The 15,695-nt window shown below is 38.0% G+C and overlaps 1 protein-coding gene and 1 long non-coding RNA gene across 4 annotated transcripts in view; one reads left to right on the top strand and one right to left on the bottom strand.

Moving 5' to 3' along the window:
* Positions 1-15,695, top strand: part of LOC101719771 (cysteine-rich secretory protein 3-like) — a 93,917-nt gene that overhangs the window by 62,974 nt on the left and 15,248 nt on the right. For 2 of the 3 annotated variants that reach the window (XM_021252584.2, XM_004875453.3), the window contains exons 1-2: positions 5,328-5,367; positions 14,432-14,505. In XM_021252584.2, coding sequence (XP_021108243.2) covers positions 5,328-5,367; positions 14,432-14,505 — 114 coding nt within the window. Of the gene's footprint in view, positions 1-5,327; positions 5,368-14,431; positions 14,506-15,695 lie in introns of those variants that run through there. The other variant, XM_087188135.1, reaches the window with a different exon arrangement.
* Positions 231-8,680, bottom strand: LOC147825013 (uncharacterized). The gene is made up of 3 exons (XR_015441575.1): positions 8,460-8,680; positions 6,213-6,406; positions 231-5,346 (listed from the first exon to the last, which is right to left on the bottom strand). It is a non-coding gene; the product is annotated as an uncharacterized LOC147825013 (long non-coding RNA).

The raw sequence follows: 15,695 nt of genomic DNA, 5'->3' as shown, positions 1-15,695 counted from the left end.
GCAAAGGGGAAGGGGAAGTGGAAGGGGTCAGGGAAAGGAAAGAAGGGAATGGAATTAATATGAGAAAATGAATAAATGGAAACAAAGTCTTTGTAAATAGGGAGGGATGGAGGGGTTGAAGGGAGGGCAGGGGATGGGGGAAAAAATAAGAATCAAGAGGGATTATGTAAAGGTGCAAATTTCCAATGATGAATGTCATTATATTGTATACCTAAAATATACCAGTAAAATTAATTTAAAAAGTCAAATAAAATTTTGGCTACAGCATGGCTGGTGCCATGCCAGTCTGATGCATACACCCATCTTACCAGTAGTCAAGCCATAATATCATGTAGTACAAGACCTGAGTCATCAATTTGGCAGTGGTGCCTATTCACCATTAGTAGCAGACCCATTCACGCTCCTTGCTCAGATCTCAGGAGACATTAATTTGTCCTCTGTCTTTATCTCAAAAAAATCTCTTCTTTTCCGTCCCTGTGGACCCTACCTCTGAATATCTGTAGTACTTGTTTGCCTTTGAATGGGTGGCTCCTTAAATAGGTCTTTCCCAAAAGTATACATGGACTAACTTGCCTCAGGGTTTTAGAGATAGTTATGACCTGGTTGCAAGAGCTTTAGCTCAAGACTGTAGAGGCTTAAGTTTTTAAAACAGAGGGCCTATTAAAGTATTTAGATGACCTCCTCCTCCTCATTTGTAGTTCCACCAAGGTGTTATCTGATTAAAACTCCACCGAGACTCTTAATTTTTTTAAGCAAAATTAGGTTTCAAGGTTAGAAGTTATCCCAATCAGGTTACAAGGCCCAGATTTCTCAACAACAACAACAACAAAATGACCTATCTGGAGTATGTTTTCATACCAGAGTAGATACACTTGCCCTCATGGAGAACACAGGCAATTTGCTGACTGGTTCCTCCAAGGTCTAAACAGCAGCTCAGGGGTTTCTTGGGAATGGCTGGCTTCTGCCACATATGGATACCCCGTTCTAGAGTAATAGCCAAACTCTTATATGAGGCAAATTGGGGACCAGAGGTGGAATCCTTAAAATGAACTTCAGCCACTCAAGAGTAAGTCCAGGCCCTAAAATGGGCCCTGATGCAGGCCCTGCCACTAGGGATCTGACACCATAAGCTTTTTTTGTCTCTTTGTACTGAAAAATAGAGAGTAATCAATTGAAGTACTAACCCTGCATCTGGGCAAGGAAAACTAGCCAGTTGCTTACTGTAGCCAATGACTAGATGGGTTACACAGGGCAGACACAGCTGCTTATGATCAGTAGCCATTATACCACTCTTAGTTCAGGAAGCTTCTAAAATAAAAGTAGTACAGAAGCTCTCATTTCTAATCCCATACCAGAGTAAGGCTTCATTAGAATTCAAGGGACATTTGTGGATGACTGGAGAAAGTCTCACTTCATATCAGGCCATCCTTATCTCAAACCAAGATGTCTCTCTTAAACTCAGATCCTCTCCTTCCAACCAACCTTGCCCGGAATTATCCAAACCATCCAGATCTGTGGAAATAGTCACTGACGGTGTTAGCTAACACATGGTTTAGTGATGGCAGCATTTTCTTAATGGACTGTGTTTGGAGGACAGGTTATGCCACAGACACTCCTATGCAGGTCACTGAAGCAAGAGGACTCTCTCCTGGGACTTCAGCCCAAGAGGCAGAACTTATTGTTCTCAGTCTCTCCAACTTGCCCAGAACCTAGAGTGCCGATATGTATACTGGCTCCAACTGTGTCTTTCTGATCTTATATATGTATGCAGCCATGTGGAAGGAAAGACTTTTGATTAGCAGCCAGTTACCAATAAAACATGGACTAGAGATCCTCAAACTCCTCAAGGCAGTAAATATCCCAAATGAGGCAGCAGTTGTCCTTTTTCAGGCCTCCTTGCACCTTTTCTCCCAAGCTAACTCTAAGGCAGATTCAGCTGCCAAACAGGCTGCCCTCCAAAATAATCCCTGCCCATCAATGCTCTTTCTGTGGTCCCATTTCAAGATTTTAACTTAGAGCTTGTGTATTCTGTAGAAGACATTCAAATCATTTGTGATGAGGGAGGAGTCCAAAAAGGCCAGGGGCAGTATGTGGATCCCAGGCTGTTCTTGCCATAATGAGCACAGTGGACAATCATTAATCTCTACATGACACCTTCTATATAAGGTGAGATCTACTGATACTGTTTGTTACATTCAAAAGGTAGATTCTAGATTCTTGTGTATGGTAAGCAAAGAATTGCAAGTGTACACTCAATGTTAAAAGGGAAAACAGCTACATATATTGAAGATAACAGGAAGATATACTCAGGGCAGGTCCACACCTACAGTGGCTCCAATAGAAAAGTGTTGTCAGAACAGCAGGGAAATAGAAAAAAGACATTCTCCCCTGGGAAGATTGCTAAATAGACTTGACCCATATGCCTCAGTGTAAGGGTTACACACATTTCTGTGGATACCTTTACTGAGTGGATAGAAGGCTTCCCTACCAGATTAGAATGGTCTTTGGAGGAAGTAAAAGTTCTTCTTAAAGAAGTGACCCCTAGTTTTGAGCTGCCTAGGTCTATCCAGAGTGATAATGGGCTATCACAAAGATAGTCACCAAAGCAATGGGAACGAATACCATCTTCATGCTGTCTGATGGCCTCAGTCCTCAGGGAAGGTCAAATGATCTGATCAAACCCTTAAGTGGACCTTAGCCAAGCAGTGTAAAGAAGCTCACCATAAGTGACAAGATCTCCTAATTGCCTTACTGAAGTTTGTGGCAGCCCCCAAATATGAATTTAATCTCTTCCCATTTGAGATGTTTTATAGGAGGCCCCTTAAACATCTGAACTACTTATTCACACCAGAACTTCCCAGCTCCTCCAACATGTCACCCATCTGGGAACTTTACAACAAGCCTTCCGGAAATATGGAAATATGATTTTTCCATTCCCAGGGACTAACAATAATTGTCAGCTCAAAATCTGCCTTGCTTATCAGATCCTAATCAAGATATGGAAGAAGGGTGGGCCTGAGGAACAACCCATCCTCAAATGGAAAGGCCCTTATGCAGCCCTGCTAACCACACTCTCTACCATTAAGATACAGGGACCAGATAGTTGGAGTCACCTCTCCAAGGTGAAACCCAAGCCACTTGAGACACCACAAAGCACTTAAGAAAGACACCAAACCTCACAGAAAGACAGCTTTGAACCAATAAATGGCCTCAGGATTCTCGTCAGAAAAGAAAAACCAACCAACCTGTTGAGCCAGATATGAAAACCATTTTGTTCCCTCTAAGTAAAAAGGAAAAGCTACATCCAGGAATAGGGATTCTCCCTACATGTATTGTGTAGCTAGTTTTTATACTCTCTTCATTGCTATGATTCACTTTTAAGGTCCTTGACTGAATTTATAAAATGATCTCTTCTTCCTTGTTCTTTGTTTCACTTAAAATACTCTTGGGTAGCTGAAAAACTACCTCTTGAAGAGAAAATAGGTGGTGATTACTTACACAAAACCTTATATTTAATCACATATCTCTCCTAATATCAACAGTTACCTAAGAACCCGAGAAATGGGCTAGATGAAATCTCCCAGAATATTGACATCCCCCCAAATCAAAGAGATTCACTAGCAGCACTGACCATTCAAAACCATCAGTGTATAGATCTCTTAACCATTACATTTGTTTTAAAAGAAGAATGTAGCTCCTGTGTCAATCAGTCTGAAATAGTGAGAGATACAGCACAAATGCTAGCTGACCACACTTCTAAGATCTGCCAGGAAATATCTGAGTCATAGACCAAAAGTCTGGAATTGGGCATCTTGTTTACTTCCCTGGACAGGATCTGTATTAATACTTCTCTTAAACTTACGTTTAGACCTCATATTCTTACTCTCTTAGTCAAATTTGTTTCTTCTTGTTTAATAGCTGTTAATATAACATTGACGACCTGAGTACTAAAATCCACTTCCATATCTATAGTTCATAAGGAAATCCTCAGAGAAGTAGTAAGTCTCTCATAGCCCCCTAAATGAGGCAGAGAGAGTTCCTTGGTCTTCACATAGGTAGGTTCAGTACCCCTGTTCACCAAGAAGCAGTCATGGAAAATGGACATTCCTCCCTCTGGATCCCTTAAAGATTTTCATTGATCAGGTCTTTTGGGGGTGGGGAGGGGGGATAATGTATTTAAAATAATTGTGGCTATGAGACCACTTTCCCTCCATTCACTTAAATTTGGACAACATGCCAGGATCAATCCTTCTTCCATTGAACTAAGAGAAGCAGGAAAAAAAAAATAACAGAACCAGGAAATTCCTAAAGGGCCAGGCCAGAGCACATGTGTGTTAGACAGAGTGGCATGACCCAGAGTGAGCTTTCCTTACTTGAGATTCATTGACAGTTTCTACACTTGGCTGCATGCTATATATCTAATTATAGAAGTGAATTATGGGAAAAGTTATGTGCAATAGATACCATTGAGATGACTCTGCACCCTGTCAACCCTTTTGCCAGCCATGTGCAGAGAGATTCAATGAAAGCCACACTAGGTGGAATGCAAACTTTTTCAAATCCAAAAGCCTAATTTATCTTCATTCCTTTCTCCTTGCTGCACAGGCACCACTTCCTGCTGGCATGAACTTGCTTGCTCAGAGCATACCTTCCACCATTAACTTCACAGAATGTAACTGTTTTTCCTCTTAACAATCATGTATATAACTTGCAACTTATAGCAGCTCATCGTGCACAAGAATTTGGAATGTATCTCGCAGAAACCCCATCAAGCACTGTATCACATTTGTCACATAGACCATGTGACAAAAACCAAGGCCTTTGTATTAAGCTAAATATCTAGGCCTAATTTGTCTTTTCTTTTGAGACAGGGTCTCCCTAAATTGCCTAAAATTGACTCAGTCTTATGAGCTTCCTGCTTCAGCATCACAGAATGCTGGGATTGAAGGTGTGCTCCAACATGTCCAGCTCTCCTAGCTTTATTATTATACAAGTAGTCCTGAAAGCTCAGAGGTTATGATGAGAGTAATTTAAACTAAAAATTTTCAAAATATTTATTGGAAAAAATATGGATCAATTATGATTAAATTAGAGCTCCAAAATAACAAATATGTAGTAGGAAGAACTTTAAGCAATTTATTTTTATTAGCTATGTAGATAATCACTAAGTGATAGAAAAATTTCACTTAGATAACAAGCAATGAAATTTGAGACCATTGGTAAGACATCTACTGTTTCAGATGTTGTTAACCAAGATTTACTTGCACAACCAGAGTTTGCTAAACAGCAAATAGGTGTAACTCTCTCCACATTCCTTCTTCTAACAGATGAAAAAAATTCTTCATCCTGCTCTGAGAACAAACAGTGGTAAGTGGCAACTTCTTTACTTCAGGATGAACATTTTTTTATGCTTTGGAACTGAATAATGGCAAGATGATAATTTAATAAACATATCTCTAAGTATAATTTTTAAAAACCTATTGATTACATGTGCTGAGAATTTCAGCTTAAAAGGTAACATAAAAAAGCTATACTTTTCCAAAAACAATTTTATCAATTTGATATTTAAGTAAAATTTTTTTCATTCTAAAAATAGCAATATAATTAATTTTCATGTCTAGGTGATTATATTAGAATTCTACATTAGACTATATTAGAATAATTACATCATGACAATTATATTAGTTTTATTGTTAGAAAAATAAAACATTGGTTCAATTGAGCAGTAATGTTCATTAATGATAACATATTTGTCAACGAATTAATAAAGATATTACTAGATTAAGCATGAGAAATCATCCTTGCTAACAGTTTCAATTTGGTCAAAACAAAATTTTGAGATAGAAATATTTTATTAATGATCACCAACATAAAATATAATTTCTCCCATGAAATTCACACAAATTTTAAAAACGACTTTTAGAAGTTTTCCAATAAGAATCCAATCTATTTAAGTTTCCATATTTTATGTAGGTAATTTAAATGTAACATTTATTGTGTATTTCATATAACAAACAATTCCACAGAAAACTTATATTTTGTGGCAAATAAGAAAGAATTCTAGAGAATATCTGAATACCACAGAACTACCTAATGTCAATAGGAAAGGAGTTATACACCCCTTCAGAGAAGATTTTATGTCCAAAAAAATATTTACATGTGCTTTTCACCCCAGTGGCCACATGTCATCCAAGGGATCTAGGACCACTCACCTGTTTCCAGAGAAGATCGGTATTTCTTCTGCTAGTTAAAACGCAAATGTAGAGTGTCTGTCTGTATAACTAAACTTCTGAAGGCAGATCAAAGGATGTTAAATTGATAATGAGTTTCAAGCACATCAGCTACTCTTTAATATTTCTTTGTGAGGTGAGTGGAGGCCCCTGGATTGAGCTCAGATTTGTTGAAGCTGAGATGGATTGGAAAAAACAGAGTTTTTAAGCAGTGTAAATCACACACAGCTAAGAAGACCAGTGATAGTATATATACAATTCAAGAAAAAGGAAAGGATTTTGTTCTTGGAAAGGAAAAGATGCTTTCCAGGAACTTGTAAGGCAGCTATTTTTATTTAAATATTTTTTTTTTATTTCTTACATATGAAGTCTAGCAGTGTTGCAAACTGTCTATTTACATGACTGCTTTCTGTCTCATAGATTCCTGATGAAATGACAGTGATTAGAATGAAGATTAACTATTACACTTTAAATTAGAAATATTGGGTCAGATACATTTCTGTGCCATGACTTATCTTAATATGTGTCCATAGATATAATGCACATATTCTATACACATGCACTAGCACTTTTAATGATATATTTTCTGATCTGCATAAGCCTTTAAAAAGTTTTCTTTGCTGTACTTTTAAGGAGTGAGGGCTTTGAAACCAAACTGACTGGACTTGTCAGTTCTGTACTTGAATCTTTATGGTTTCTCATTATTAACTCTCTCATCCTGGTGTAAAATGGAACTTTAAATGTCAAATTTCTTTTTCCTTTAGAGTCAAATGGCTTCCAAAATTCCTCAGGACTAGGGCAAAAATGGCTCCCCCACCTCTCCTCCACTGAGAGGAATGGAGGCAGTCTGCAACTCCAGACACCAGGAGGTCAAATGCAGTTTCATTCCCTTAGGCAAGAGAGGTAGAGGTCTGGGTCCAGGAAGGGGTGGAATTAGCCAGAAAATGTCTATTGTTGTTTATATTCTGCCCAGCACCTTTCCTGCTATAAAATCTCCTAACAAATCTGTATATAGTAAAATGGTAATTTCAGGAAAATAATTTTCTCTATCTCCTCAGAGCTTGCTTTACATAAATTATTTTTCCCTTTAACCCAAATGTATGGCCTCCTTTCATTTGATTGGTAGCAAGCAGACAAACTTAAGTTTATGAACCTAAGTGGCCGATAATGCCTGGGTTGCCACTTGTAAAATGTAGTATGGAGTAACATTTCTTTGTGGCTTTTTGTGAATTTTAAATAAGCTCATAGAGCAGTGATGGAGAACCTTTTAGAGATGAATGTCCAACCTGCAACCCAAAACCCACGTATTTATTACAAGGTGCCAACACTGCAATTAAGCTGAATATGTAGGTTTTAGTTTAGAAAAAAAAAACTAACTCACACATTAACATCTTTTGTCTTAAAAGAAAAACACAATAACACAAGTGTCAGAGGTTTGCCACCATTGCCATAAAAGTGACACAGTACCAGGCAAAAAACAAAACCTTTATGTATGTCTTTGTACTACGTAGTTAAACTAGGGCAGAAGAATATGGCCTTGAAAAGTTCCATGTAAATTATCTTACTTATTTTTAAATTTAATCCATATACATTTACCTGTAAAGGCAATGCTTAAAAGAACATGATTAATTTTTTCTCCATATAGTGAGCCTACTTTTCCAACACCATATGCTAGATAATCTGTTCTTCCTTCACTACACCTTGTTCAATCTGTCACTTACATTTGCTAATCACCCCCATCAGTCCATTTTTATCTGTTCTTACAATAATATTAAATTTCCTCAACAAAGATTTGGTGTCTATCTTTGTAACCAATATGGGAAGGTGCTGCAAATGCTCTTGAAAGTTTACTTAGCTGCCCTTCTTCTTCCTCCTGCTTTTCTTCCTCCTCCTCCTCCTCCTCCTTTTCATGCAGAATTAAACCAAAAGAGGGGTTGGGGATTTAGCCTGCTATGCAAGCGCAAGGAACCAAGTTCGATCCCCAGTACCAAAAAAAACCAAACAAGACAGCAAGGTGTACTTCAGAAGTAGAAAACTCAGTGATCAATTTTTCACGTTAACATGTACATCACATGATAAAATGATAAAATCATGTTATTAAATATAATCTCTACATATAACTTTGAATAAAGAGCAGAGAAAAATAAAGAAGATCACTTGTTTTGAAGCAATATATATACTGTAGTAAAGATAAATAGCAGATATAATGGCTCTTTTAATTGCACAAACCTCAAGTTTCAGAGAGAAAAAAAAGGTAAACTGTTCTTCCCCTGGAGAGTCTCCTTACACATGTTTATTTCCTTCAGTTCTTGATCTTGCCTTTCTTTAGTTCTTCATGCACAATGGTTTGTATTTTCCCCGTTGTCATCATGTTGAACTATAGCAAAAAAATAAGTGTTTGTTCTGTTGCTGCAGAACTTTTCTATAAATATAGGCAAGGATTGTCTTGAGGTAAGAGTAGAAAGGTAAAAGTCATTATGTATGTCATTATGTCCTCAGGTCAGCCCCTGCCCTGTGACGCAACACTTCCCTTGACTGCACTTTCACCATACATGTTGTTTTTGTCTATATCTAGAAGTCCCCAAGAGCCTCATGTGCTCGTAGGCGGGGGTTTTCGAAAAGAATTGGACCATGGGGTCTCTGTAGCTGACTTCCCGCCTTGTTGGTGTGGCAGTCCTGGGGCTGTGACCTTGAAGGACATATTTCCTCTCTGGCTCCTCACTACTCTCTTAGCTTCGTGGTTGCCAGGAGGTGAGCAGCTTGCCTTCGCCCAAGCACTTCTGCCAGGCCCTTTCTGAGTTTAAGCCCACCAAACATGGACTGAAACTTGTGAATTGCAGATGCAATTCATAAGCACCTGAAATTGCAAACGTATGATATCTCTGGATTTGGCTTTTCTCTGAACACACAAGAAAATTACTAATGTCTTTTAAAAAGGATGTCACATCTCATGAGGCTATCTGGGAATCATAAACTTATATAAATAAAGAATGAGAGAAATAACTTTTAAAAAAGAAATAAATCACTTCATTGGAAAGAGGAGAGAAATGAGGAGACAAGACTGCTATCTTGTTGGAGTAAGGTAGGAGCCTGGAGCCAGGTCTCCAGGGTCTTTGTTCTTAGCCCCTTTTATTACCTAGCAAGAAAGGGACACTCCTCCCTTGACAGTTGTTGTAACTTGATTGGCTATCTTAGGCTCTGAGATCCCTGATTTGGCCACTGACCCTTTCCATAGCCAAGTGCAAATTCTTGGGCAAGATTCTTTTGCCCTTCTTTGTCCTGCTGAAGTGTTATCTCTGAAATTGATAATAGAGCCTTACATACAAGGCCAAGTTAGTAATTAGTAAAGGCATACATGTACATTTTAGTGCAGTAACATGGTGAGAGAATATATATATCAAGTGGGAGTATATTTTTTTCTTTTTTTAAGTAATTATATTGATATATTTAAGGTATACAATATAATGATTGGAAATTTGTGATTGGAAATTTGCACCTTTGGGGAATGGAAGGGGTAGGAGAAAGAAGGGAGTATATTTTTTATACACTAGGTGAGTTTTCTATAATATAGCCCCCTCCCCACTTTGTCTCCTTTGTACTTAACAGGAGGTGGAGAGGAGCTAAGCGGGACCCTGGCTCTAAGTGGGGCCAGGCTGTTTATCAGTTCTCCCTGTATCTCTTAATTGCTCTCTCTCAAGTAATCATTTTAACTTTCTTTTTCCTGAGTTGCCTGAAACCTCACTAAGGCCCTTACCTTTCCCTGCCTGTCTCATAATTTTCCCTACAAGGAGAAACAGAGAAGGAAAAATGGAAAACTAAATTATTTGCATGTGGCAAAATAAAACTTTTAAGATGATGTAGTAAAAAGAAGGTGAAAATACAAGGTTTGTTGTAGGAAACAGTAGAGAAAATGTGTAGCTGCACCTATTTAGAAATTGCTTCCATGCAAGTGAATGACAGGATAAAAACAGTTGTTTTTCCTAATTTTTCTAAAGCCTTTGGAAATTCTCTACCAGATGGAATTGCAAGCATATCACATTGCACTTACACTTGCTTTTTACAGCAGCCCTTAGGGAAGATGGGGTGTTATGGAGCTAAATGTTTTGATGATATGATGATGATGATGATGATGATGATGATGATGATGATGATGACGACAAATCCTTGTTATAAATACCACATTTGAAATGTTTATCTCTCAGCCCAGGTTGTCTGGATCCATGCCCTTCTCTCTCCAGAAAGCACTGGAATGGGTCAGGGTAAAAGAAAATACAACTTTATCCTCCATGTTTGCACATGCTGGAAAGTTCAATAGCTCGGGTGTGGGTATTTGGATTGTAGGTTCTCTTAATGATTGCCAGGGTTCTGGAGACAGAAATTGTGTCTTTTTCACTCAATCATGCTCAGCAATAGCTCACTAAAAGGCTGTCCTGAATGGAGTATGCAAAAGATGATCTAGGACAGTGAAAGGCAAGAATTGTCTTAATTGTCTCTGGCCTAAAAACAAAATGAAGATCTTTTTCTGTTTTGCTCTCAAATTTTGGTCTCAAATTTTGTTTTTCTCTTTTGCCCTGAAGTTCTCCAGGAGGGCCACTGGTAGCCATTGCCAGGGGATTGTCCTCCCCAAGGGAATTAGGCTGAAAGTGGGTCCTTTGGAGATATATAAGAGGAATCTCTGCAAGTTTACCATTAGGCAAGAGAAGAATCAACAATCCTTAGCCACTAGTCATTTAAGGAGATGTGAAGATGGAAGTCTAACTTCCCCAAGCTCAGAGTATATTTATGAAAAAGCCAAATGTAGATGAACAAACTGAGGTGAAATAAGATACTGCACATCAATATAAAAATTAAATAGAATAAAAAGTTTACTACATAGACTTTCAATGCTTCTATTCAGGGACATGATCAGAGTTTTTGGAGTTAACACATGAATCTTCCTTTGGAGAAGGAATTAGTAATGTTATTTAAGGATGTAATTATTATTAAGTCTAAGGATTAACATGATCAAAAACATTAATTATGTAGTTAGCAAGAAGTTCATAGTGAGACTGGATCCATTTTCAACAATTCACTAACTAGTAATGTAGCCATCAGGGAAATACACAACACCTTTGTCCCTCCACTCCACAAACACAGACATCACAATGCCTAAACCATGAGTTTCACTAGTTTGCAAAAAAGTAACAGAAATAATTGGTTTAGCAAAGTCAGAAACAATTTCAAGAGTTAATCTCATTATATAAAATTTTCTTCTTTGTGAATCAGTGTAATTACAATGTTGAACTATTATTGAAATTACAAAATATAATTCTTTTCTACATGAAGATAAACAATTTCCCTAGGATTTCTTCTTGGTCTCTTTCATTCTTTACTTGGCCTTTTGTCTGATCATTAGTTTCATGAGAGGAGGGGATGAGGCCTTGTTTCCAGGATTCTTCTCCAGGAGAATCAAAATGTCTCCATTCCCAGCCACCCTACACTCCAGAGTAATCACTGTCACTTTGCAGTGAAACACCCTCTGAGGTTCTCTTAAACATAGCACGGTCTCTCTCTCTCTCTCTCTCTCTCTCTCTCTCTCTCTCTCTCTCTCTCTCTCTCTCTCTCTCTCTCTCTCTCTCTCTCAGCTGTTGTCACATAGCAAAGGGGAAAAGCACAGCTGCCCTGAGCCTGGGCACTGGACAGTCCCAGCAGCACCAGCTCTCACGGTGCCTGGCTCTGACCCACCTGCCTGAACACAGACCTGCTGCTCCAGGATTCAACCTGCCAAGGCTCCCAGACCTTGGAACTCACTCAGAAACAACCTGGGCTTCAAGTACTAAAGAGAAGAATGTGCATTAGTTTTGCCAGTCAACATAACAACATATGATTGACTGAATGGCTTGAACAAGAAAATCCTATTTTCTCAGTTGTGAAAGCTACATGTTCAAGATCAAAATGCCCTCATTATCTCCCAATGAGGGCTTTCTTCCATGGTCTCTGCCTGCGTGTGTGTGTGTGTGTGTGTGTGTGTGTGGTTGTGTGTGTAAGGGAGCACATTCTGGTGTCTTTATTAGGATACGAATTCTGTTGAATTAGGGTCCCTCCCTTATGGTTTCATTGAAAATCAGTACTTTCTCGGAGGACTCATCTCCAAATACTTACAAAATCAGGGCTTGGGTGTCACCATATGAATTTGAGGATGGTAGAGACATTCGCATCCAATGTATAACAGTAGGCTAAAGAACTATCTTGTACAATTCGATGTTCTGCTTTTTTTTTAAAACTTAACTATTCCTCTCTGCTAAAAAAAAGTATCATAAGTGTATTAAAAGAGTTTGTCTGAAATACTTAAATAAGAGGAATCATTCTGTTTTACTTGGGCATTTTATCCCACCATTGTTGAACATGTTATAAGTTTCTAATGTATTTGTCCTTACGTTCAATGATATAATGAAAAATTTATCAGCATTCTGGAAGGTTCACACAGGAAGACAGTGATTTTGAATCCACCAGAGGTAACTTAGTGACTTAGTAAGATCTTGTTTCAAAATACAAGAGGAGATGGAGATGTAGATCAGCCTGAAGGCTCTAAATTTAAGCCACAGGGTAGTACCACCCCCACCCCATATATATAGTGGTAATATTCTCAAACTTTTTTAGTATAACTTACTATTTTCTTAGGAGTACAAGAATTGAATTACTTAACAAAATTATGCCAGTATATTAAAGATATTAATAAAGATGGTGATAGTAACACTTTAAATGGGAGGCATCAAATTATTACAATCTCTTCTAAGATCCAGAGGGAAAATGTATTTTTTTCTTTTTTGTTTTTGTTTTTGTTTTGTTTGTTTGTTTGTTTGTTTGATTTTGGGAGTTTGAGGCATGGTGTTAAAGTCTTGACAGAGAATGAGTCACACCCTGGAAACATGGGCAAAGTTGAACATAGTGGTTTAAAAGTATGAAAGAACAGCAGATCCTTGTTAGAAGAATGTTCTAGGGTTCTGTGTTGATCAAAGAATAAAGCACAGCACTGACAAAATAAATGTCATCTAAAAATTATTTATTTATTGGTGCATGTTTGTAGTACACAAGCTTAAATATCACATGGTTTCTATTATGTGAGAAGCTCTCTATATATACTCTATGTATGTATATATACATACTGTATACTATACACTATACAGTATGTATATCTACTGTATCTATTACATTGTATAGTATATATACTAGATATATTAGAGAGACAGAGAAAAATAAAAGGTAAATAAATAGGAAGAGCACAGATCTTTTTCAAATGGATGGAGGACTAAGAGATGGAATTAGGGGAAGAGGGGAGGGAAAGGGAATGGAAAAAAAGAATTGTAGAGAAAAACCTGATGGTGTTCTGCAAATGCCAGGGGACCAAATGTTGGAAGGAATGGGGAGAAAGGGAGGTATAGGGGATGAAAATAAATAATCATATGAAAATATTATTTTCTAACTTCTAATTTAAAGAAGTCCTAACTTCACGTGCTGTTCACAGGGCTAAAGTAACAGCACAGGCTAATCACACTAGTTCCTGTAATGCAATGTTTGGGAGCTTGTATTAGTCACTTTCTCTTTGCTGAGACAAAATGCCTGACACCCACAGCTTAAGAGAAGAAACGTTTGTTTTAGCTAATGAATCAGCCCATAGCCTCCAGGCTCCAAGGCAGGATGACATGGCACACACAGGGCAGACAGGAAGCAGGGAGCTAAGGGAGAGGCTGAGGAGGGAGAAGAACCTTCCAGGCCACATCCCAGAGACCTTCCTCTTCTCACCAGACCCTACTCCTTAAGGACAGGTCAGTGGTGGTCCTCCCATAAACCAGTCACCTTTCAGAAGCCCTGCCCATGCATGCATAAGGCTCTTGGGGAACATCTAGATACACACCTTAACAGCTCTCTTACTATTGACCAAAAGAGAGCAGCTGCACAATTGGAGTGTGGCACTGGGAGGAAAAGGTCCTTAGCTTCAATAAATGTGTTTCAAGACTTCTCTCAAGTACCTCCATTTGTTCTTTATTGCCCCTGATGAAAGTGTCCTTCTTCAGCCCAGCCCACCATCATTATGCTGTTCCTTTGGCCACTCTTCTCTTGTCACACTACTAATGAATTTGGATAATGGAGCTCCTTATCCCTCCATCTCTATGTACCAAACATTTTAATGCAGGTCTTCATTCCCTGTTTTGTTTTCCCAGCAATGGCATTATTCTCAGTGATCCTGTTCCTGGTTGCTATGCTGCTTCCATCTTTCCCTGTAAAAGGGAATGAGGTAAGGTTAAGGTTGAATATCTTTTCAAACAACTGAGGAAACCATGAGAGAGAGAGCAGGTTACTAGATCAGTCTTCAAAAATGAAAAGGGGTGGAGTGTCTGGTGTATCACAAAGTACTCATTGGTAGCTCTGGCAAGTTGACACAAGTGCACAGCTGTGTTGACCAACACGGTTTCCCCTAGCCATGTGGGAGTATTGACCACTGGGTACATGGTTATCTAAATCAAGGTGGGCATAACATAAAGTACACAAAAGTTTCAAAGGTAGTCTCCCCCAAAAAGGAGGTAAAGTATCTCATAATAAGTTTAATGTTGATGACAATAAAACACTGTTTTAGATGTATTTGTTAAATAAGACATATTATTGCATTTACCTGGTTATCCCTTTTTAAATGGCCACTATAAATTTGAAAACACATGTGGTACTTGAACTGTGTTTTGATGGGACAACATAAGCCTATGGGTTTAAAGCTAACAACACTCCTTTTGTCCCAGGAGCATATTTGATTGGCTTTATTTAATACATTTAAACATGATCCCCACAAAAAACTAATATGTTTATCTATAATCTCAAATTAGTATATCTTCTTTACATACATCTTTATCTAATTTTTACAGATATTATGTGAGAATAATTATATTTGTTTATAAGGTAAAATTATTAAATGGGTTTTTCCCATACTCCAAGTATTTCTAAAATGCAGTTTTCTCAAATAATTCCAGGAATAGGGTAAATCATCCTCTTTAATGACAGTGGATGCAGTGCCCAAGGAAGGTGATCATCTGTCCTGAGGGCTCCCAAAATTTAGAAACTTAGGGCATTACTCCTGGTTATCTCACCCTGCTTTAGATCTGGACATATACTAGCTAGGTTCCAGCACTTGGTTAAAACATCATTTGTCACAGAGAAAAACGGTCATTGTGTTATATCACATTATCAACCTGTAGACTATTTATTCCTCAACTAGGGTTTCATTTGCATAATTTACTTCCTTTCCAATTACTTTCTCAAAGATTGTATTTTATGGCCCTTGCTTTTTATCAATTACCACTCTGGACTTCTCATGGTTTTATTTATAAATTAATTAAAAATTGAATACCAGAGAAATTCATAATCATGTTTTGTGAAGTCTTTCTTCACCTTGAACACCTCAAATTAATCCCTCCTTCTCTATTACATAGCATCCCA

Source organism: Heterocephalus glaber, unplaced genomic scaffold (assembly GCF_053883595.1).
Source record: "Heterocephalus glaber isolate CG9 unplaced genomic scaffold, H.glaber_assembly_v1.0 deba00001523, whole genome shotgun sequence".
Taxonomy (NCBI): domain Eukaryota; kingdom Metazoa; phylum Chordata; class Mammalia; order Rodentia; family Bathyergidae; genus Heterocephalus; species Heterocephalus glaber.
The sequence above is the reverse complement of the archived record's forward strand: the minus strand, read 5'-3'. Positions and strand labels throughout refer to the sequence as shown.